Source organism: Dromiciops gliroides, chromosome 5 (genome assembly GCF_019393635.1).
Source record: "Dromiciops gliroides isolate mDroGli1 chromosome 5, mDroGli1.pri, whole genome shotgun sequence".
In the NCBI taxonomy this organism is placed as follows: Eukaryota; Metazoa; Chordata; class Mammalia; order Microbiotheria; family Microbiotheriidae; genus Dromiciops; species Dromiciops gliroides.
Genome location: NC_057865.1, coordinates 294,949,642 through 294,972,280, shown reverse-complemented (window position 1 = coordinate 294,972,280; position 22,639 = coordinate 294,949,642). Strand labels below are relative to the sequence as shown.

At 49.1% G+C, this 22,639-nt stretch overlaps 1 protein-coding gene across 1 annotated transcript in view; it reads right to left on the bottom strand.

Annotated features, from left to right (window-relative positions):
• Positions 1–21,588, bottom strand: part of PNPLA3 (patatin like phospholipase domain containing 3) — a 28,348-nt gene extending 6,760 nt beyond the window's left edge. The window contains 9 exon segments of the mRNA XM_043966281.1: positions 426–558; positions 2,773–2,988; positions 5,482–5,536; positions 5,538–5,558; positions 7,510–7,719; positions 13,051–13,116; positions 14,281–14,514; positions 20,520–20,530; positions 21,318–21,588. Coding sequence (XP_043822216.1) covers positions 426–558; positions 2,773–2,988; positions 5,482–5,536; positions 5,538–5,558; positions 7,510–7,719; positions 13,051–13,116; positions 14,281–14,514; positions 20,520–20,530; positions 21,318–21,504 — 1,133 coding nt within the window. The 5' untranslated portion in view covers positions 21,505–21,588.
• Between the last annotated feature and the right edge of the window lie 1,051 nt (positions 21,589–22,639).

Below are 22,639 nucleotides of genomic sequence, written 5' to 3'. Positions count from 1 at the left end.
CTGGATTATCTCTTGGGTGCCTTCCAACCCTGAAAACTTCTAGGAGCACATAAAAGGGGACAACACTGCTAAAGATACAGTTGGTAAAAATTAATTCCATTAGATACATTTCTGAAGGGATAATGTTTTTTTTTTTTTGGTGAGACAATTGGGGTTAAGTGACTTGTCCAGGGTCACACAGCTAGTGTCAAGTATCTGAGGCCGGATTTGAATTCAGGTCCTCCTGAATCCAGAGCCAACATTTAAAGAAAGAATCTTCTCTATGGCATTATTCATTATGCAGTTTTGTAGCTACAAGTGACTAGGACACTGTCTTTAGGACAGGAAGGAAGCTTTAATGGAAGCTGCTCCTTCAAGCAGAAGTCTTTGTAAGCCCAATAAAGGAAAGATGCATTATCATTTTTAACCCCTGTGATAGGGCTCACCTTTGCACAACAAAAAGCACAGATTCCACAGGCAGCGTGCACGGGAGCATCATATAGGAAATGATCCGGACAGGTAAGAAGTTGAGGATCTTGGCCCAGTATCCACCCTTTTCTCTAATTGTTACTTGCAGAGCTGAAAAATAAAAATATTCACTATGTAGTCAGATTCCTGGCTCTGACCCTGCCTCCTAGCTTGACCTTGGGCAAGTCATATTGCTTCTCCTGTCCTCTTTTCTCTATGCAAAATTTGGGAGGTTCTTGGGCCTGGGGAAGGAACAAAGCTTACACAAATCTGGGTGCTTCCCTTAAGACTAGCGGGGTATGTGCCGCCTACATAGATAGCTATGATACAAGATAACCTTCCCCAAGCCTCCTGTTTTCACCCGGTCCGTGTGATCATGTGTTAAGTCAGGGGTCATGAAGCAGAAGGTGCATGAATTGCACTTTAAAGGACAGGTAAATGAAGAGGGAGGAGGAGGATCTTCCAAGAATTGTGTGCACAGCTGGGAGTGCTCCCTAGCACAGTGCTGGGAGTTTAGCCCGTGCTTACTAAGGGTCTGCTGATTGTCCTGAGATAAGCCTGGAACAAAGACCCAGAATGTGGGCGGAGGGAGTTAACACCCCGGCTCTCAAGAACACTGAACACGTGACAGACTGGTGGTCTGCACATCAGTGGGATGAGTGAGGGATCAATGCGATCTCTGAAAATTCCTCAAAGATTCAGATTCTCCAAAAGTAAAAGAGCCAAGGCACTCACTCCAGGGCGCCACATTGTTTTAGGATCTGTTCCTTTCAGCCCCTGCTGCCTTAATGTGACCCGTGCATAGGTGGGTGCCCAGACATCCTTCTCCGTGTTCTCACCAGCTTCCCATGGAGCTCTTAAAGGCCCTGCAAGTGGGCACCCTGGACGTGAAGCTCTTCTGCTTTGTATGATGGTGAAGTGTGTGCTGTCTTCCACTCCCCCCCCACCATCGCCCACTTCCCAGGAATGCTTTGTAGCTCCTACGGTACTGAGCTCTGACTGTGTGCTCAGCAAGTATCATCAGAATCCTATAAGCAGTCCTATGAGACACATCAGCAGTGTCCTTTTCAAGCACAAAGCCTATGGTCAGGGGCAGCTAGGTGGCGAAGTGGATAAAGCACCAGCCCTGGATTCAGGAGGATCTGAGTTCAAATCTGGCCTCAGACACTTGACACTTACTAGCTGTGTGACCCTGGGCAAGTCACTTAACTCCCACTGCCCCGCAAAAAACCCCAAACCAAAACAAACCAAAACAAAAAAACAAAGCCCATGGTCATTCTCCAGGAAGTAACACTGTTTGATTTAATCCTTTTGAAGCAAGCACTGTATGAACCAGCTCTATAAATACACTTGGTCCACAAGAGATGCCTAAGTAGTTTAAAGACTACAGATGGAGGAAATGACAATCTGAGATTCCCAAACACCTGGGAAGGGGCAAGATGGTGAGGAGAGCTGAGGACCAAGCCACTTAGGAAACTTGGCAGGCAAGGTGGCAGCTTTCTGTGCAGAAGCATCTGCAAGTCAAGGAACACTGAGGGTCACCATTACCCAGACCCATGAAGAAATACCACATGAGTCAGGACAAAGAGGAATGAACCATCGGTCACTGGGATAAATTCTGAGGATGCCATTCCCCTATCTTGTCCTGCCCTTTACTCCTGTGTGCCCCATGCCTGCAGTCGCCTCACATATCACAACTTGAGGGGGGGGGTGAAAAAGGCATAACCTGGAGGTGCTCTGTGGTGATGAGCCACTCAGCCCTGGGCTGGCTAGGAGGGGCCAGAATGGTATCTAAAGTAGGCCTGTCTGTGTGCTCATCAGCCCCACTAGGCTTTGGCTCCAGGAATTCAGGGTCACCTCCGCCTCACAAGGAAGTTGCACCCAAGCTTTAAAAAGCACTTTAAAAGCACTGGAAGGTTTGCAAAGCACTTTCTAGAGATGACCTCATTGGATCAGTACATCGAGCCTAATCCCCATTTCATCTGCTGCTGTCTCCCTTTGGGGGTGACTGGGAGGAAAGTCCTTGACCAACCTCAAAGAGGCTGAGTTATTATGTTCATTTGCCATGGTGCGAGACCGGAGTCAGAGCCCTGAGATCTACGTTTGAAATCTAGCTCTGGGACTTCCCACTTATGTGATCTTGGAAGAGGCCTCCGTTTTTCTCATCTATGCCATGAGGCCCCATCCAACTCAAACACCCTCCCACCGCTTCCCCAGCCTCTGCCGTGGAAAAGAAAAGACTGCCCAGAAGGTTCCGCTAAACAGACTATCACCACATCGAGGATGAAGGCCCTTTGAATAGCTTCTCTACTAATGGTTCAGTACCTAAATAAAGTTCAGGTGAGATGATTTTCAAAATGTCCTCATCCCACGGAATTATGCTGAGTCGCAGATGGTCAAGAAGCTCCCTGCCCTCGGGTGTGATCTCATTGTTACTCTGAGGTGTTGGGGGTCTCTCACTTTCACAGCCAGGTGAAGGGATCTCTGGTTCTTTCTCTTCCAAAGGCATATTCAAACAAGGAGATGATGGGTCACAGATGCCTGGGGGGAGAGAACAAGGGACAGAAAAGTCACATCTAATTTTGGACACCAATCAGTCCATAAATTGTGTAAGGGGATCTCGGTGTATACACAGTGAATGAGAGCCACTGACAACGCCTGAGGAAGGAAGGGCCAGTGTTAGATACCAAAGAGCTGGCTGCCCCAAAGTGGAAGGACCTCACCAGGAACCGCTAACAGCTGGTGTTGGCCTGGGAGAAGCAGCTTTGGGTACAGAGCCCCGGACTTGGAATCAGGCTCCCTGCTCTGACACTTCCTAGCCACTTGGATGATGGATTCCTTTAGTTTTTCTGAGCCCTGGTTTCCTCTGAGGACAGTGGGAACAATAACTTCTCATACCTCCCAGGGCTGGGATGGGAGATGCGTGGGACAATGTTGGGCCGCAAAATATGGGGGTCAGAGAACTTGGGTTTTAGTCCTAGTTTTGCCACTAACTGATTGTATGTGACTTCAACTAAGTTCTTTACTTCTTTGGACCAGTTTCCTTTTCTTTTCTTCTGTTTTTTTTTTTTTAAGTGAGGCAATTGGGGTTAAGTGGCTTGCCCAGGGTCACACAGCTAGTAAGTGTTAAGTGTCTGAGGCCGGATTTGAACCCAGGTACTCCTGACTCCAGGGCCGGTGCTCTATCCACTGCACCACCTAGCTGCCCCAGTTTCCTTTTCTATAAAATGAAGAGGGTAGACAAGCCCAGTAACTGGACTTAGGGCCCTCTTAAAAATTGAGGACTCAGAAGAAAGCTTTTGTTTATATGGGATATATCTATCAATATTTATATTAGAAATTAAAATGTCTTTGCATCATCATGAAAATAGTTTTGACCTCAAGGTCCCCCTGCAAGGCTCTCAGGGACTCCCAGGGGTGCCAGGACCACTTTGAGAACCACCGGACTGGATTAACTCCAGTTAGCTCTGTCATTCTGTAACTCAAAGTGAGATCATGAAGTGCCAAGGAGCTGTCCAAATATAAGCTAGTGTTACTCTTCTATTAGAAGACAAAAAGTAAGCCTGTCTTTGTTTCTGCCTTATGCAAATGTACTTGTTACTGCTTTCAAGCAAATCACTTGGCTCATTCCAGTCTATTGCTGAGGATAGACAGTGGGGTTGGACATCTGTTATCCAATTCCAAATGCCCTGATAGAGTAAGTTGATAGCCCTACTGACCTCTTCCTTGTTCACACTTCATCTAGGGTGTTATCCTCAGTTCTAGATATCACAATGGGGTAAGGACACTGAAAAGTGAAGTATAACCAACAGAAGATAAACAAGATGGCGAGAGGCCTATACCTTCCAAAGATCAAGTGAAGGAACTAAGAATGCTTCATTTGGAGAAGAGAAGGCTTGGGGGAAGTGTGACTGCAGTTCTCAAGTCTCTGAAGGGATGTGATAGAGAAAGGAGGAATTGGGCTTATTCTGTTTGGCCCAGAGGACAGAATTCCGAACAACAGAAGGGCAGATGTTCCTTCACAAAAAGATCGACTTCCTAAGAAGTAGAACCTTCAAAAGGCAGATAAATGGGCTGCCTCAGGAGGCAAGAAGTCTCCCATCCTCAGAGAATTTCAAGCAGTGTCTAGTGATGCTGCAATGGGGGATCGCCATTGGGATTAGTACAGCCAACCCCAGAGGCTTCTTCCAATTCGGACTCTGGGAAAGTCTTTTACCTTTATCAAAGATAAATTAAGAGAATCACTAATGCCATCCAAACAATCAGCTGTCCACCTGAAAAGACAACTAGCACCTGGCTCTGGAGGAGGAAGTATAACTCAGCCCCCTGGCACGTGGGAGGTGTGGACAGAGAAGGTGGACACATCCAACAACCCGACTGAGGTTGGCCTTTTCCACGAAGAGACATCCATAAGCTTTCATAATCAATGGTGCAAGCTGAAGGACAAACAGTATTAATGGTTTTAGGACCCTGTGTGAGAATTAATGTTGCTAATACTAAAGTCCTATGTCACTGTACCTGAAGAGCAATTGAGGGTCTGCTATGTGACTCCTTCACTTTTTAATTGCTAAGCAGTATAGTCACAAAATGCCTGAGTCTTAGGGTCTGTTGCAATGGTTCTTCATCTTGATTATGCCTTGGCCTCCTTCTCAAAAGTATGCTTTTTTAATGTATAATTGAAGGAAATGCTAAATTTCAGTTAAGGTTAGTGAAAACAGAGATGCATTTTTGCCCCTCAAGGTATTTGTGGATCCTTTAAGGGTGGATTTCTTAGTCTAAAGGGTCCTCAGAGGACATCTGATCCAGTCCAACCCAACCCTGAATTGGGGGTCCCCTCTACAACTTACCCAACAGGACAGCCATCCAGCCCAGAAAATCTTCAGATGAAGGAGGTCCTCCCCAAAGCCAAAGATCCCCCAGTGACAGCCACAATTGTTAGCAGTTTTGTTTTCTTACATCGAGCCCAAACTTTCCCGATCACTCCTACTCCTATTCTACCCAGTCAGATCACCTCAGAGACCACACTGATACCACCAAAGCATCAACATACCCTTTCTTCCAAGAATCTAAGTGCGTCCAAATATCCCCGAAAGACAGATCTCTCCAAGAACCTATAAACAAGCCAGATGAGTAAGCCACAGAAAGGAACAATGCTAACACCAGGGCAGATTGATCCGAAGTGACATGTCTGCTTTAAAGAACCCTATTCTCAGGAGGCTTAACAGGGTTCTGTGGTCCCAGATCATGGCCCCCCAAGCCTCTCCTGGGGTACTCAAATAGCCTCAATGAACAAAGTAACCCAAGCCAGGCTCCCACACGGTTGAGTGTACACCGAAGTGAGATTCTAAGAGTTTGCAGAATCTTCTCCTGTAGATTTTATGGGTTTTTGATAAAAAATTATTTTATAAGTCGGGGCAGACAGTTGGCATTCTATAAATGTTTGCATATTATCCCCATGTGAAGAAGACTGGTAAGTCACCCTACCTAAGGGATCTCAAGAGCTTACATGTTTACTAACTTCTACTGGTGATGTGTTATCACTGTTGTTTGGAGGAGGGGAAGAGGCATTCTGTGCTGGTCTGGACCCATTTCACTGGCATGGAAAACTCTCCACTGATACAGATGAATAACTGGCTTCCCACTTCTAGTCTCTGAGAGCTTCCTGGGGCACCTAGAAATTCAGTGACTTGCCCAGGGCCACACAGCCAGGAATATCAGAGGTAAGACTTGAATCCAGGAACCCAGGTCCTCCTGAATCCACTATGCTATCTCTTGATTATCGACTGTTGTTTAGTTGTGTCCAACTCTTTCTGACCTGAATTGAGGTTTTCTTGGCAAAGTTATAGGAGTGGTTTGACATTTCCTTCTCCAGCTCATTTTGTGTGTGTGTGTGTGTGTGTGTGTGTGTGTGTGTGTGTGTGTGTGTGTGTGAGGCAATTGGGGTTAAGTGACTTGCCCAGGGTCACACAGCTAGTAAGTGTTAAGTGTCTGAGGCCGGATTTGAACTCAGGTCCTCCTGAATCCAGGACTGGTGCTCTATCCACTACTCTGTCTAGCTGCCCTTTCTCCAGCTCATTTTACAGCTGAGGAAACTAAAGCAAACAGGGTAAAGTGACTTGCCCAGGGTCACACAGTGTCTGTGGCCAGATTTGAACTCAGGAAGGTCCGAGTTGAGTTCAGTGGCAAACCACTCCAATATCTCATCCAAAAAAGCTCCAAATAGGGTCACAAATGACCAGACCACAGCTTACTGACTCCAGGCCTGATGCCCTATCGATTATCAGTGACTGAATCTAATTTTCACCCTTGGAAAGCAGTGTCTTGGCTTTTGAGTCACATCTCATGCGTATCCTTCCTCCCCAAGTCTTTTCTACACATCCTACATAACACAGCCCTCCCTCCAACATTAGCACATGGCAAGATGACATTGAAAACAACCTTCTACTTTGGGAGCAGGTGTCCCTTCCTACAGGGACATTCCTTTCCTGGGATTTTCACCTGATCTTAACTATTTCCTGTGTGTGAAGAGCTACCTGCTCGACTGAACAAACCTTCACTGCTGAGTGCTGGATGTCTTACAATAGGAGCTGGGGACACCCAGACAGATACCACGGGCAAGGTATAGCCTGAGCCAAGGGCTGACTAACAGTCCTGGCAAGTGCCAGGAGAGATCCAGGAGGGAGATGATATTTGTAGCTGGAGACTAGGGAATATTTTATGAAAGAAGTCATAGGACCATCAATTTAGAGCTGTCAGGAAGCTCAGAGGCCACCCAGTCCAATTGCCTCCTTTTTCAGATGAGGAAACTGAGACCCTAAAAGGCAAAGTGACTCAGCCAAGGTCACCCAGGCAGTAAGCAGGAGGGGTGGGATAAGAGCTGAGGTATGTCTAATGATCCCAGTGCTGGTCCCCATGGGGCAGTTGTCTGTGATGGCACTGAATTGAATAGGGCTGAGGTGTTTCACTTTGATGGTGAGTGACTGATTGGCAGATCACAAGTCGGGGGAAGGGGAGGGCCAGGGCAGCAAGTCCGTGCCAGGCCTGGCTGACAGCATCACATACCTTCAGATCTGGCGGGAAAAGTGCCCTGGCTAGGAGGTAAACGTTGCCCGAGCAGAGACGGAAGCTGAGGTTGGTGACGTTCACGTGGAGGAAGTTGGTGGACTTGACTTTGGGGCAGATGTCGTGCTCCCCATAAAAAGGAGAGACAGTGATGGTGGTGCTGGCATCGATGACAGGCACGTTGTTGCTTATTCCTCCATCCATGTATCGCTTTGGGAAGAGGGGTGAAAAAGGAGCATGATAATATAGCTCTTCCAAGTGTGCAAAGGGTGTTCCCTAGGATCATCTCCTCCACAAACACACTGTCACACACTGGGACAAACCCCTGGCCTGATGCTCTTGGTATGCCCACAGGCTCCACTGACGGGGAAGTCAGCCTGATGTTTGGTGGCCTCGGGACATGTGGCTCTGAACCCAAGCCAATCCGGATGTGGCATCTGAGAGAAAGCACTTCTGAGAAGGACCAGTGGCCACACTGTGCCCCCTACCCTGCCCCCCGCCCAGGAAAAAGGACTCCCTCCCTCATTTCTTTCCCTCTTCCTGGTAAGGCACATCACCCCCCCTCAATGACATAGGGACAGCACCCTCTTGGTGATGAGCCTTTACAAAGGCTGTTCATCACCACACTCCTGCTCAAAGCATCTGCCAGGGCTCCAGGCTACTGGCTGCACTTCCTGGAACCCAGGACTGCTTCCCTTCCAGCAGGACTCAGCCAGATCTGGCTTGAAGTCCTTGCCCTGACTCACATGGGTGGAGAGCCCGGGCACACCTTCTAACCCTGAATATCCGCTCCAGTCCACTCTCTCTGGAGACGTGGCAGAGCAGGTACCAGCCGGCCTTGGGAGGCCACGTGGAGGGGCTCCTATCCAGGCCTTCTCTGTCCTGGGCCCATGACATCCCAGGTCCATTCCGCGCCAACCTAGAGAGACTGGCGGTTTCCCCTCAAAATCCAGACATAGCTTTCATTTGTAGAAACTGTTTTTTCTCTCCTTTATCTCCACTCCTCCTGACCTTTTCCAAATAAGAGTGTGATTTTCTGAAGGAGCCTATGTGCAGACTGTGACTGTGGGCTTGGCTCTGCTCTCTCTGCCTAGTCATAAACAGCAATGCAAATTCACTGGTGACTATACATCCTGGTTTCAGTGGTAAGGGTGGCGGGACTTTGAGTGTGAAACCCAGAGGTTTGTGAAAAGAAAGAAAGAAAGACATGGGGGAGGAGGGAGGGAAAGGGAGTGGAGAGGGAGGGGGAGGGGGAGAAGAGGGAAGGAGGGAGGGGGAAGGAGAGAGTAGAGGGAGGGGAGGGAGGACAGGGGGAGAGAGAACAGGGGGGGGGGAGAGAGAGAGAGAGAGAGAGAGAGAGAGAGAGAGAGAGAGAGATTGATGGATCCCAGAAGTCAGAGCCTTTCTGTCATCTGGAGGCCTAGCAAGAAGCCCATGGATGAGTAAGTCCAGGCACCTCCCTGCCCTACCCCCTGGCTGTGTATACCCCATCTGCCCACAGTGACTTTCCTTTGCTCTGAACCTAGAAGGACTCTGGAACCTTTCCATAGTCCTCTGGGCCCACCTTGGTACTAGATGATGTTCTCTCTAGTATCTCCTGCTAATTGTTTCACAGGTACCAGTCTCATTCCATCTCCCAGTCTGGCAGCTGCTCAGTACATCTGTGTTGTTCAGCAGCGTCGGACTCTGCCATTTGGGGTTCTCTTGGCCAAGACACTGGTGTGTTTGGCCATTTCCTTCCCTGGCCCAGTACAGCTACTTCTCCCATAATTTTTTTTTTGAGACAATTGGGGTTAAGTGACTTGCCCAGGGTCACACAGCCAGTAAGTGTTAAGTGTCTGAGGCAGGATTTGAACTCGGGTCCTCCTGAATCCAGGGCTGGTGCTCTATCCTCTGCGCCACCTAGCTGCCCCTTGACAAAGCTCAGCCCAGGGCCAAGTACACAGAAGGTGCTCATGCTTGGCATAGAAAGGGGCCGTGTGGCAGAACGGACCAAGGAAAGTCACCTAGTTTACCCAGGCTGCAGTCTCTAACACAGGGGCACAAATTCTCGCCCTGGAGCATAAAGGCACAATCCAAGTGATCAGGACATCCATCCTTGTTGAGTAGCAGGAACATTAGCGGCAGCTGGGTCATCTGTACCCGTGGTATTTGTGGATTATTTGGTCCTTACCATCCGTCCCGTGAGTCCATTTTTTCCTTTACATCCTGGCTCCTAGCACGGTGTCTTTGCATGCCTTAGGAGCTTAATAAATGCTTTCTAAATGTCCCTGTCTGGGGCTCCTCCCCCTCCTAGACTGAAGCTTCTTGAGGACAATGGCCCACAACTCGGAGTCTCTCCCAGCACCATGCACAGTGCTCTGCACAAAGTTAAAAAACGAGTCTCATCTTGTATTATTAGATTGAGGTGGTGAGGGGGCATCAGAATGCACAGAGCTCTGGCCTCAACCCCAGACACTGCAAGTGTCTGTGAAAACAAAAGCATCCCCTCCCAGGCAACTGTGAGGATCAAATGGGACATTTGGGAAGCCCTTGGCAAACCTGGAGCCGCTCAGTAAACGCTTGTGCTGGCAGTGGTTCTCGGAATCCTCTCATGTGACAAGGCCTGTGTGTGTGTGTGTGTGTGTGTGTCCAACTCACATCCTATCCTAGGGGTATCCTCAACTGGTTTCACTTCACTCACACTCAGGCTATAAACAGGTAAGGACTGCCCTCTCTCCCTTGTAGATCTGGGGCCCAACTGTGGCAAGGTTAGGCCTTTGCCGATTCCCCCAAGTTACTCGGCACACATTGCCTCTCTTCAGAGAATAGCAGCTACCTGAGGGCAATTTCTTCATCTTTACCAGAGGCGGGTACAAATTCCTGCTCTACCAGCCTCACAAGGGCTGTTTGGGGCTCAGACATGAAGATGCAGCATGGGAAAGCCCTTTCTTTGTAAACTGTGGGCGAGTGCTGGAAAACTTTAAGGGTTTCCCGGACCTCTGGCTCCTCTTCATCTTCTGCTGGGGTTGGTTACAATATTGTGCCCGGCATATGATTTGGAACCCTCAAAAAACCCATGCCTTCCCAGGATGAGGAGGCCCAGCGAGAGACAGGACCGAAGCCCCATGACCTACTTTGGGGCTCAGAAGAGCAATGTGTTGAGCTCCGTAGGTGGTCCCTGCCCCAGGGGAAATGTTTCCTCCTTTAACCAACCCTAGGGTGACCCACCTGAGGTCCAGGGGAGATTTTTAAAAGCAGGAGGAGGAGAAGGAAGAAGGAAGTTTTGTTTAATTCTCTAGCACACACCTAAGTGCCACCACAGCAGAGTAGACAGCAGCCCTGGAGTTCTGGGACCCCGGATCTGGGTCCAAAGTTTAGCTGGGCCCTGCATGGTGCAGAGTGATGAATAGAGCACATAGTCTGGGAGCCAGGCCAGTGTGAGGACTGACTAAGTGTGGACACTTCCTAGCCCCATTCCTCCTTTGTCAGACAGGGGTCCTACGACCAGTGACTTGGTGGGCTGTTGAGAGGATCAGAGAGCAGGGAACACTGTTGTGACCCCCTAAGGCAGCCACTCTGGACTTCAGTTTTCTTCACGGTAAAGTAGGGTGCTGAAAATATTTGTTCTACCTGACAGGGTTGTTAATGACCTTCCAGAATCAGAGAAATGAGAATTACCATCATCACTATCCCCACATAAGTGACTACAGGCTTGAGCCAATGAGTAACTGAAGTTATATGTAATTAATTATATAATTAAATTAGTAGCCCTGCAAGCATTTTGGGATTAGGGTTTTTTTTTTAATCAGATCTGACGGATCCAAACTATGGATACTCAGCTTTATCTTGCCTCCTGAGCTTTTTTCTAGGCTACGTTCTGTCTTCTGACAGGGCACTTCCTCCCAGGCTTCTCTTCCCTTCACCACCTAAAACATCCCCCATGATGCCCTGTGGGGGTCTTGGCAAAAGGGAGGCAGGGGTCAATGTGTTTCATTTCTTAGGAGAACATGAAACATTGAAGTTCAGTATTTTTAAAATGGTTCTCTCTCATCAAATAACTGAATTTCAACATGAACGGTCTCCTTTAAGCTAGCTAAGAAGTGTCAGAGGCAAGACTGAAATCCATGTCTTCTTGCCTTAGTGTCCAAGGTTCTAGCCAAGGTATTATACCAATAAATCAACTCCAGGGAGACCCTAGCTCCCGGACAACAGACTCAGTGTTATCAACTCCCTCTATGACAATGGAAAAAGTAAGTGTTTGAAGCCTACCCAAGATCTCTGGCCTGGGGCAGTCTCACTACTACCATAATCCACATTTATAAAGCACTTTAAGGTTTACAAAGCACTTTCCTTACAACACCAAGGTGAGGGGTGTGGAATATTCCCACAATTCAGATAAGGAAATGTGGCTCAAAGTAGAAGGGACTTGCTCAGGGTCATGAAATTCTAAAGTGTCCCACTTGAACTCAAATGCAGGATTCTTCCCACTCTCTAGGTTACACTGGGGAAAAAATGTATCCTGTGGGCTTTCACCTCCCTGGCCCCTTTCCTGCCCTGTGGTCACTAAACATGGATTGAGTGCCTCTCAGTGACCCCACTCCATTGAGTACCAGTCCTGTCTGACCTTTCTTATAACCAGGAAAGAACCAATCAACTGATTCTCACTGAAGTGTGAAGGACTTAACTCCAGGATGATAAAGGCGCCATCATGGAGACGATTTAGTGGAGGAAAAGGCAGCCCTAAAGGTGAAGGCCGGATAACAGGAGCCCCCATTTACACAGGGCTTTCTCAGCCCCTGAAGGGTAATTTGAGCAGTCTCTTTTCCAGGCACTGGAGGTGCGAGAGGGGAAGTCATGCTGTGGCCCCCAGTAGATCCCAGGCATCCCAACCCCAAGGCCAGGGTTTGGTCCACTATTCAGGGACCAGAATGGCAGAATTTCAGGAGTCAGGGACAGGAGATCAGTGAGGAAATTCTTTTTTTTCCTTTTCTTGCCAGGAAATAGGGCCTCAGCATACATTCAGACCTAGAAACCATCTGTTTTAACCACCTCATTTCACTAATGAAGAAACTTCTCAGGAGAAGGGAAGTGACTTGGCCAGGGTCAACAGTAGCAAGAAGAGCTGAGATTCAGAGCCAGGTCCTCTGACCCCAAATTTAGCTCCCTTCTGATTACATCCCACTTCCTCCAGAATCATGCCATGGAGGTGGGTATCCCTCTACTTTGCCTACACACAAGCCTGGTTCTGGATGAAGGACAGAAGGTTTTAATGTTCCTTTGGGATAAAGCCCTAGCTTAGCCTCAGTAAAAGGAACTCAAACTCATTCTGAAGCCTCTCTATCTGGGCCCTGGCTCACTCAGCTCACAGAGCCTGCGAGGGAGGGGCTGCCCATTGGAATGTTTGGGGAGGTCGGGGATGCTCTGACCATCACCCTCTTCTGGGCCGAGGGGCCCTTGGCATAAAGAATTGTCCAGATTTCCCCTGAAAGTGCTTCCCTCTTTCTTCTATTCTGTAAAGGGTTCTCAGTATTTAGCAACAGCCCCCAAACCAGGACTTACCACACCTCTGAAAGTTGGGGGAATGAAGCCACAGTAGAATGGAATGAAGCAGGAACAAAGCAAGGCCTGTGGAGAACAGGAGACAATGAAGTCGCGGATAGGCGGCAGCATCCAGTTTCAAGAGCCATTTTTGTAGCAGCATTCCCAGGGATGGGACAGTGGATGCTGGGTCTACACAAGCAACAACTTCCACAAAGTCTGCTCCAAGGTGTCAAGCCCTTCTCCCTTGTGCACAGTAGGCCTTCAGAAGCAGCCTCGTATTGCTAAGACCACCCTTTGGGCACTGGCCTTCCTCACTGTCCCATTCTCCATGTCACAGCTTGTCTGGGGGCTTATTGATTCATTAAGATGCTAAAGAACAGGGACAGGCTCTTTCAAGGAGAGTCAGTTGCCTTAATTGCCAAACAGGGATTTGGAAATTTCCTCTGGGAAGTGTTTTGTTTCTAAGAGAGAAAAGGAACCCAAATGTCTCAGCTGTTAAAACACAGCTTCCCATTCCATTAACATGTACCTGTCTGTGACCCATGTGGGCATGTGTGGAGCAGAGTTTATGAACAATTACCCAGAATTTAAATGGTAATGACACTATGAACAGAAAGAAAAAAATACAACTTAGTATTATCTGATACTAGCATCCAATATGGCAGCCTCCATGTATGCAGTAGAGGCCTAATAAATGTTTTGTTTTTGTTTTTTGTTTTTTTAGTGAGGCAATTGGGGTTAAGTGACTTGCCCAGGGTCACACAGCTAGTAAGTGTTAAGTGTCTGAGGCTGGATTTGAACTCAGGTCCTCCTGACTCCAGGGCCGCTGCTCTATCCACTCCGCCACCTAGCTGCCCCGAGGCCTAATAGATGTTAAATGACTTAGATGGAAGAAATTGGCCATGAGTGGGCAACACTTGGTGCACAGCTAAGACAAGACTTAGCTGACATGTTGGTTAGGCAAGAAGGATCTGGGATGGGCTAGACTATAACAGTTAAAAAGCCTTGGGGAATGAGGGGGTCTTTCCCTATCACTCGACAGTTCTGGGCAGACTGAAAATCAAACCCACATGATTACTCTCTTCTCCAACTCATCTTCCTCCCTTTCCATTCTTCAGGAGTGACATAAAGCATAGTTAAGAGAAAGAAAGAGCACAAGGAGCCACAGGAAGCCCCCATAGGTGGACAACTATTTTCACAAAGACAGCTAAGCACACACACACACACACACATGAACCAAACACTTACATCGACGATCTCTTCCTTGGACTCAAAATCTGACACCAACACGTTTTTCCTGTCAGACACTCTGGTGAGTGAGATAGCCATTTTGCCGGAGAGCAGCTTGTGAGCATTAGCCGGGAGGATCCTGTTCAGACCATCACGGATGTATTTGGACATGTTAAAGGAAGGATGAAGTACACCAATGTTGCGCTTTCTGGCGCTTCTGGCGAGGTCCATGAGAATTTGCAAACCGACATTCTGAGGGTGGAAAGAATGATATTTTTCAGAATTAGAGGATTTGGTTGAGGCTGTCTTGTTGGGTAATGAGCTTCCTATCAGTAGAGGGGTTCCAAGTGGAGGCTTACCAAGCCGTGGTCAGGGATATTGTAGAGGGGTTTGTCCTTCAGACTGGGGTTATTCTAGGTAACCTTCAAGGTCCCTTCTAACTCATGAGATAGTAGGATTTGAAGACAAGACCTAGGTGTGATTATGGGATCTGCTACTCACAGCTGAAGGACCTTGGGCAAACAGCTAAGCTCCAGGAAGACACTATTACAACTAGGAGGAAATGTAAACTTCTGTGTTTGGCATTCGAGGCCCCCACTTGCTTCCTAGCCTTATTCCCCATTTCTTTCATTCAAAAACTCTCAGCTTCCATCAAATTGGTCTTCTCCCTTTTCCTCCCACATGACAGTCCTCCCATCTCTGTGCACTGGCACTGGCTATACCCCATGCCTGGAATACATCCCTCTCCTCACCCCTGCCTCGGACTCCCTAGAACTCTTCAAGCAAGTCCTCCCTTGAAGGATGACTGCCTACGTGGCCTTGGGCCCCTCCTTGGGCCTTTATGGTCTCCTCTTCCAGCTGCTCATCTGTGACCAGAGTACTGAACTAGACCCGGGTGCTAATCCTAGCACCGCCCTGCTCCGTGGTGTAAAAAAGACCACTCTTTAGAGGCCAGGTTTCGACTCTGAGCTCTAAAGGTCCTTCCAGCCCCAGAATTCTAAGGAAATGTCCAGTTGCCCACTGCCGTGGGAGGGCAGAAGCCAGCTAGGAAGGGCTTCTGGATAGAAACCCCTACCCACCTGGGTTTGGGAGAGACCATCTGCTGTCTCATCTTATGCAACCTCTCACCCTACATGAACATTGAAAATGTTGGCAGGGCTCATCTGCCAAGCCTATGCTGTCATTAACCATTGTTTGAAGTTCAGATGAGCCTAAGCCCAAAGCTTGTTTTGCTCCCTGAGACTGAAAGCTCCTCCCGCCCCCAAGAGGATGGCTTCAATGGGAAAAGCTGGCGGGGTAACCCTGGGACTCTTTGGACAACTGAAAGTCTTAAAATTGGGCCACACTCCAACGCCCTTTGCTCTTCTTCTACTGGGAAAAGCAGCTGGGCAGACAGCCAGGGCAGCCCTATCTGCTTCTCCCCACCTCCTGGTCAGCTCAGGGCTTCTGCCCAATTGCAGGCCTGTCAGGAGAGCTGCTCTGCAAGGCCCCCACCAGCCCACGTCCTCCTGGAAGTCATCCCTTGGAGCAAAGTGTAAATTATGAATCCAGATAATGAAAGGCAGACACTGATAAAAGGGCATTATCTAATATGCTGGGGGACCTTTGGGAGCCCAAGCTCCACGTCAAGGAGATTCTCAGACTTCCCTCTTGACCTGCTAAACCAGATGGGCCCTACTTGGGGCTCCCACAGTAGTCTGGGTAGGAGGAAGGAAAGGGAGGCATCCTCTCCCCCATAAAGAAGAGGGAAGAAAAGGGAGGCATCTCACCCCCCCCCAAGAGGAGGGAAGAAAAGGGAGGCATCTCCCCCCTCCTCAAAGGGCAGGGAAGAAAAGGGAGGCATCCCCCCCCCAAAGGGCAGGGAAGAAAAGGAAGGCACTCCTCCCTCCCCTGCCCCCCAAAGGACAGGGAAGACAGAATCTCTTCTAATCCCAGGGATGGCTCCACGCTTTGATCTGTGACCTCATCCCACTCTGTGTCCCCTCTCTATAATGGCTCCTCCAAGAGACATCCAACAAGCATTATCGAGTGCCTACTATTTGCCAGAGTAATATTCTTAAAGCCCAGGTCTGACACGGCCCTCTGTACTCCAGAAGCTTCTGTGGCTCCCTCTTGCTTCTAGGATAAAATGCAGAGTCCTTAGTTTGGCATTTAAAGTCATTCACAGTATGTTCCTACTTATCCATCCAGACATTTCACATTCCTGTCCTCTCATGCAACTTATTCCAGCCAAAATGAACAACATGCTTCGGATTGAGAACTGAGGGACTCAGAGTACAACTTGAAGCATGCTTTTTTTTTCTCTCTCTCTTTTTCTTTTTCTTTTCTTCCCCCCCCCTCAGAACATGCCTAATGATTGACTTCATTATACACACACACGTATGTATACACACATATACACATACATACACACATATATGCATATATACATAAATGGATATTACATTTCTTGCCTTCTCAATGGGTGGGGGACAGAGGAAATTTGGGATTGAAAACTAAATTGAAATGAAACAATTTTGGAGGCAGCTAGGTGGCACAGTGGATAGAACACCGGCCCTGGAGTCAGGAGGACCTGAGTTCAAATCTGGCCTCAGACACTTAACACTAGCTGTGTGACCCTAGGCAAGTCATTTAACCCCAATTGCCTCACCAAAAAACAAAAAATAATTTTTAATGGACAATATTCTGTCTCCAGCAAATAGGCCTTTGTCCAAGGTGTTACTAGTGTCTTGCATGCGCTCCTTCCTCATTTCCACCTCTTAGAATTCCTAGCTACATTCAAAGCTCAGATCAATGACAACATTTTAAATTAAAATATTTGTCATTTATTAAGCATCTCCTATGTTCCAGACTCTGTGTTAAGTGCTTAGAAAGGTGACATTTGATACTCACAATAACCCTGGATGATTGGTGTGGTTATTATTCCCATTTCACAGATGAGGCAACTGAGGTGGATGCTGGTCAAGTGACATGCCCTGGGTCACATGGCTAGTAAATGTTTGAGGCTGCACTTGAACTTAGGTCTTCCTGACCCCAGGCCCAGGGCTCTACCTGCTCTGCTGCTTAGCTGCCTCTAGAAATGAAGGGGATAGTTTTAAAAATTTTGAATTCTATTTTTATTTGGAATCTAAAGTAAAGGGAAATGATTCCCAGCTTATTTTTCCCACTTATGAATATAAGGCAATATGATGCACTGGAAAGAACATATTGCAAGTCAGGAGACCTGGGTTTCAACCAAGTTTCTGTCACTGTGTGAACTTGGGCAGTCACTTGGGAATTCACATCCACCTTAAGGAAACTGGTCTACATGGTCCTGAAGGAAGATAGAGATGACTTGTATGGACTGATGCAGAGGGAAGGGAACAGAACCAGGAGACCCATTGATACAATGACAACAACTTCATAAAGACAAACACCTTTGAAAGACTTAGGAGCTGGGGCAGCTAGATGGCGCAGTGGATAGAGCACCGGCCCTGGAGTCAGGAGTACCTGGTTTCAAATCCGGCCTCAGACACTTGACACTCACTAGCTGTGTGACCCTGGGCAAGTCACTTAACCCCAATTGCCTCACTAAAAAAAAAAAATAAAAAAAAATAAAAAAGAAGAAGAAAGACTTAGGAGCTGTGGTCAATGTAATGACCAGCCACTATCCCAGAAGTCTCATGATGAAATCTGCTGCCCACCTGCTCACCAAGAAGTGATAGATTCTGGGAGCAGACTGAGAGCTGTGGTTTTGGTTTTGGTTTGGGCTTTTTGGCCTCAGCCAATGAGGGGATTGGTTTTGCTTGACCTTGCTTTGCCTTGCTCTAAGGTTGCTCTTTCTAGGTCAGTGGGGGAGGCTGGGAAGGAAATAAAATATAATTTTACAAAGTTCAGCTCAAGGCTTTCCTGGTACCATTCCCCTTAATGCTTTCTCTATGCAAAGTGTCCCAAGATTTGGGGGATATCCTGTATCTTTTACTTATTCATCTGTAGAGTGTAAGCTCTCTGAGGACAGGCATTTTTTCCCTTTTGCCTTTGCATCCCAGCACAGAGCCTGGCACAAGTACGTACTCAGAACATTTGAACTGTCCCCTAAAGCTCTTTGGAAACAGTAAGGTGCTACAGAAAGTCAGCTATTAACCAAATAAAGTCCAAACCCCAAGTTTATCAGACAAGGGGGGCACAGTCAGCCAAAGTCCCCTTCCCTTACGGCAACAGACCCCACTGCCCAGAACCACCACAGTCTCCCCAGAATGGTCACACCTGCCAAGACCCCCAATTTCTCAGGGCTGCTTAAGGGGAAGTTCTAAGAAAGCCTGGCTTCTGACCTGAAGGATCCCCATGAGCCATTCACTCTGTTCCTCATTCCCTCAGCTCTCTCAACCACCCAGTGAAATCTCCTTGCTACCAGGTCTCAGTTTGGGGATGGCACCTCCACCTGTGAAGCTTGCTGGGTGCCGCACCTCCCTTCCTGGTGGCCCACACCTCTAGCTTCCTTGGAATCCCAACGACCATCACCATAGTCAGTCTGGTCTACCCTTTACAAAATACCATCCTCCCAACAGATGCAGAATTCCAGGCCCCAGAAGCCAAATGCCAGGCCAAGCCTCTGCCTGACCTAGAGCCCTCTTCACTGCCCATCAGTGCCTAACCATGCAGCCTGTGCTGGAGGCCTCTGGGAAGGGAACCCTCTGCCTCCCACTATCAGGAGCCCCCCCATAGACTCGCAGGGAGCCATCCATTGATTAAGTTTTTCCTGGGGTCAAACCTCAATTTGCCTCTTGGATGGCTCTAACCCATGGTTTCTGCCACCCAGACCAAGCCTGACCTCTCTTCCATAACAGCTAGTCTAGCTGCTTTCTCCCCCCACCCCTGGTCTTCTCTGCTCCAGGCTGAGCATCCCTCAACCTTTCAGCCCATCCTTTCATGGAGTTCATTCCAGGACATGGCCTGGCTCCCCCATGCCCTCCTGACCAACAGACATTCCAGGGGTGGCCTGAGTGTAGGACAAAGCATTCTCCCTTTCCTCTTCTTGGAATCCCTCATGCAACCCATGAAAAAGCTCCATGGCCACACTTCAGACTCACAAGGGATTGCACTTGATCAAAACACAGACGTTTTTCAGACAAATTCCTTCCTGGCCATGCCACTTCACCTTCAAAAGAGACCTTGAAGGGGCAGCTAGGTGGCACAGTGGATAGAGCACCAGCCCTGGAGTCAGGAGTACCTGAGTTCAAATCTGGCCTCAGACACTTAACACTTACTAGCTGTGTGACCCTGGGCAAGTCACTTAACCCCAATTGCCTCACTAAAAAAAAAAAAAAAAAAAGAGAGAGAGAGAGAGACCTTGAATTCTTGGAAAGCACAAGGCTAAATTTACTGCTCTCAAGGAAATGCCATAGAGGGGCAGCTAGATGGTGCCATAGTGCATAGAGCACCAGGACTAGGGTCAGGAAGACTCATCTTGGTCTCAGACACTCACTAGCTGTGTGACCCTGGGCTAGTCACTTCCCCTGTTTGCCTCAATTTCCTCATCTGTAAAAAGAGTAAGAGATGGAAATGGCAAATGGCTCCAGTGTCTTTGCAAGAAAACCCCAAATGGGGTCACACAGACTTGGACATGACTGAACAACTGTCAAGCTTTTCTTGGATCCTTTTTTCTCCCTCCAACTCCCTCCAAAACCATCCTTCCCGGGTTTGAAACAGAGAGGGAGGCCAGAATGGTTTGGTCAGCCAGAGTCCCATAGCAAAGGCTACTCTCAGAAAAGGATCTTTCAGTGAATTGACTGGAATGTAGAACCTGCTCCCCGATGATTTACATTTTATCTCCTCTAAAACGTGCCCCCCACCCACCAAAAAAAAGCTTGCTTTTAAGACCCGAGATTAAGCTTCTCAGCAGGCAAGGAAGGATTCTGAGGAATCAGAAGGCCCCAGACAACTTCCAGTTAGGAAACTGCCTTTCACACCACAGTGAATTCCAGAGCAGGGAGAAGTCATAGAGATGACCTAGTCCTGGCCGTCGCTTTAGAGCAGGAGGTAAACAAACTTAGAAAGAAGAGACTCTATTTCCCAGGTCCTTTGATGACCTTTTTTTACAAGGCTTTGCCCGCTCTGCCCACCCTCAGGGGTGCCCTTTCGATTGCAAACTCCTCAAGGGCAGGGATTGTCTTTGGCCTTTCTTTGTGTGCTTAAAGCTAGAAAGGAACTTCGATGTCGTCTCTTTCAACCCCTCATTTTACAATTGAGGAAACTGAGACCAGGTAAGGGGATGTGACTTACCTATGGTCTTCCTGATGATTAGAGCTGTCCAAAAATGGAATGTTACTTTGTATTTCTCCTTTAAATTGTAAGCTCCTTGAGGACCTATTTAGTATTTCCAGCACTTGGCACAATGCCTGGCACATAGTAGGCACTTAATAACTATTTACTGCCTGCCTGCCTCCCCGACCACCCCGGGAAAGCTTGACTCAGTAGCTAGGAGAGCTGGCCCCTGACACTTGCTGGCTGGGCGACCTCAGCAAACTCCTTAACGTCTCTGTGCCCTGGACAAACACCCTCAGAATCCACGGGGCATTAAGCTGGCCACCTGTAGAGGCAGAGGCAGAGGTAGAGGTAGAGTTAGTCTCCTCAGCTGGAAGTTAACCTCTACAAAAGAAACCTGAGCTCCCGTCCCTCTCCCCTAGGGTGTCTACCAGCCCCTGCCTCCAGCTCATCCAGCCTGGGACCCTTTCTTTCTCTTCGGAAAGGGGTGGGTGAGAGGAGCGAGCCAGAGCCGGCGGAGAGGAAATGGAGAACGGAGAAGAGAGCAAGAAGCCAGCAGCTGGCCAGCCAGCTGTTCCAGAGGTTTTGGGGGGAAGAAGCCCGGGCTCCTGCCTGTTTCTCTCTCCTTGGTGGACCTGAGTGGGTGACTCCTTTTCTCGCTTCCGCTCAGGGGCTGGCACTGGGGAACCTTTAGGCCGGGAAGGCTAGCCCAGGCTCGTCCCAGGTCATTGCCTGCGGACCCCCAGCCCCGGGCCTGCCAACTCTCAGAGAGCGGGCGGGGGAGGCGGGGGTGGGGGGTGGTCCTCACGCACCCAGTGGGATCCCGCACATGAAGGAGGCGCAATGTAGAGCCCCGGCCGAGGAGCCCAGCATCTTTGGGGCGTCACGTAGCAATTGTGGGGCGCGCTCGCTCAGGCACTGGGTCACCCCAACGTGGTAAAAGCCCATGAAGCCACAGCCCGAAAAGGACAGGCTCCAGCCCCGCATCTGCTCAGCCATGCCTGCTGGTCTTAGTGCAGAGCACCAGGCGGCGGCACCGGTGGACGCAGCAGCACGGAGAAGAGAAAGCGGCAGGCGCTGTGGTTAGCTCCAAGTGCGGCCCCAGGGCTCGCTACGAGCCTAGAAAAGATCCGTGGGAGCCGCTCGTGACGTCAGCCTTCCAAGCGGCCAATCGGCATCCCCCGGGCATCTCCAGCCCTAAGGAGCAGACGAATAAATAAAAGAAGCGGAGCGGCCGCCCAATGAGGGGCCTCGGAGTACCAGGTGGCCGGGGGCGAGCGCCCCCGAGGGATCTCAGGGCGGAGGCAGACGCGGGGAAACCGCGCTGTGGCTGCCGCGGTTTCTGCTGTGAGCAGTAGAGCAACCCACAAACAGTTAGGGGTTGGCCTCGGAGCGCTTGAGGACCCAGAGGTCCAGAAGGGTTAGGGACTGGGGCGGGGATGGGGGGGGTGGGGGGAGAGTCTTGCCGAGGTCCGCCAGGGAAGCCGCTTTCCTCCTCGGCGTTTGGCTTTGCTGTAGAGTTGGAGGAGCTGGGAGGAGCCTTAGAATAGGGAATGTCGGAGCTGGGAGGGCTCTTAGAACCTGAAAGGTTAGAGCTAGGAGGGATGTTAGAAATCAATTGTTTAGCCGTCTCAATTCAGCTCAGTTCAATTCACAAGTGACCCAGAAATAGGCGGAAACTTCTCCAGCCCCAAGTTAGCGGTGAGGGGAAGACTTGAACTCAGGACTCGGGGCTCCTGGGCTGCTGGATCTCATCAGCTTCCTTCCAGTCATTTCCAGTCATTCACTCAAACCTTATTTAAGGTCCCCTACTGTGCTGGTGCTAGGAGTACAAAGACAAAACCAAGAAAATGCTCCCTACCCGAGGGGTTGGTAATCTAGCCGAGAAAGACAACACCCGACCCAAACTTACGTGAAACAGACCCTGGGGCAGGGGAACAGGGTGGGGAAGGTCTTCAGAAAGGAGTAAAATTTCTGCTGAGCTTGAGGGAAGCTTAGGGATTGTGAAAACAGGAGGTGAGGAGGTTGGTACCTTCCAGGCACGAGGGTCAGCCCTTCTGAGGCAGAGGCGGGGGATGGAGCCCTAGCTAAGAAGAATCGGAAAGCCAATTTCTCTAGGCCAGGGCTTCATTCA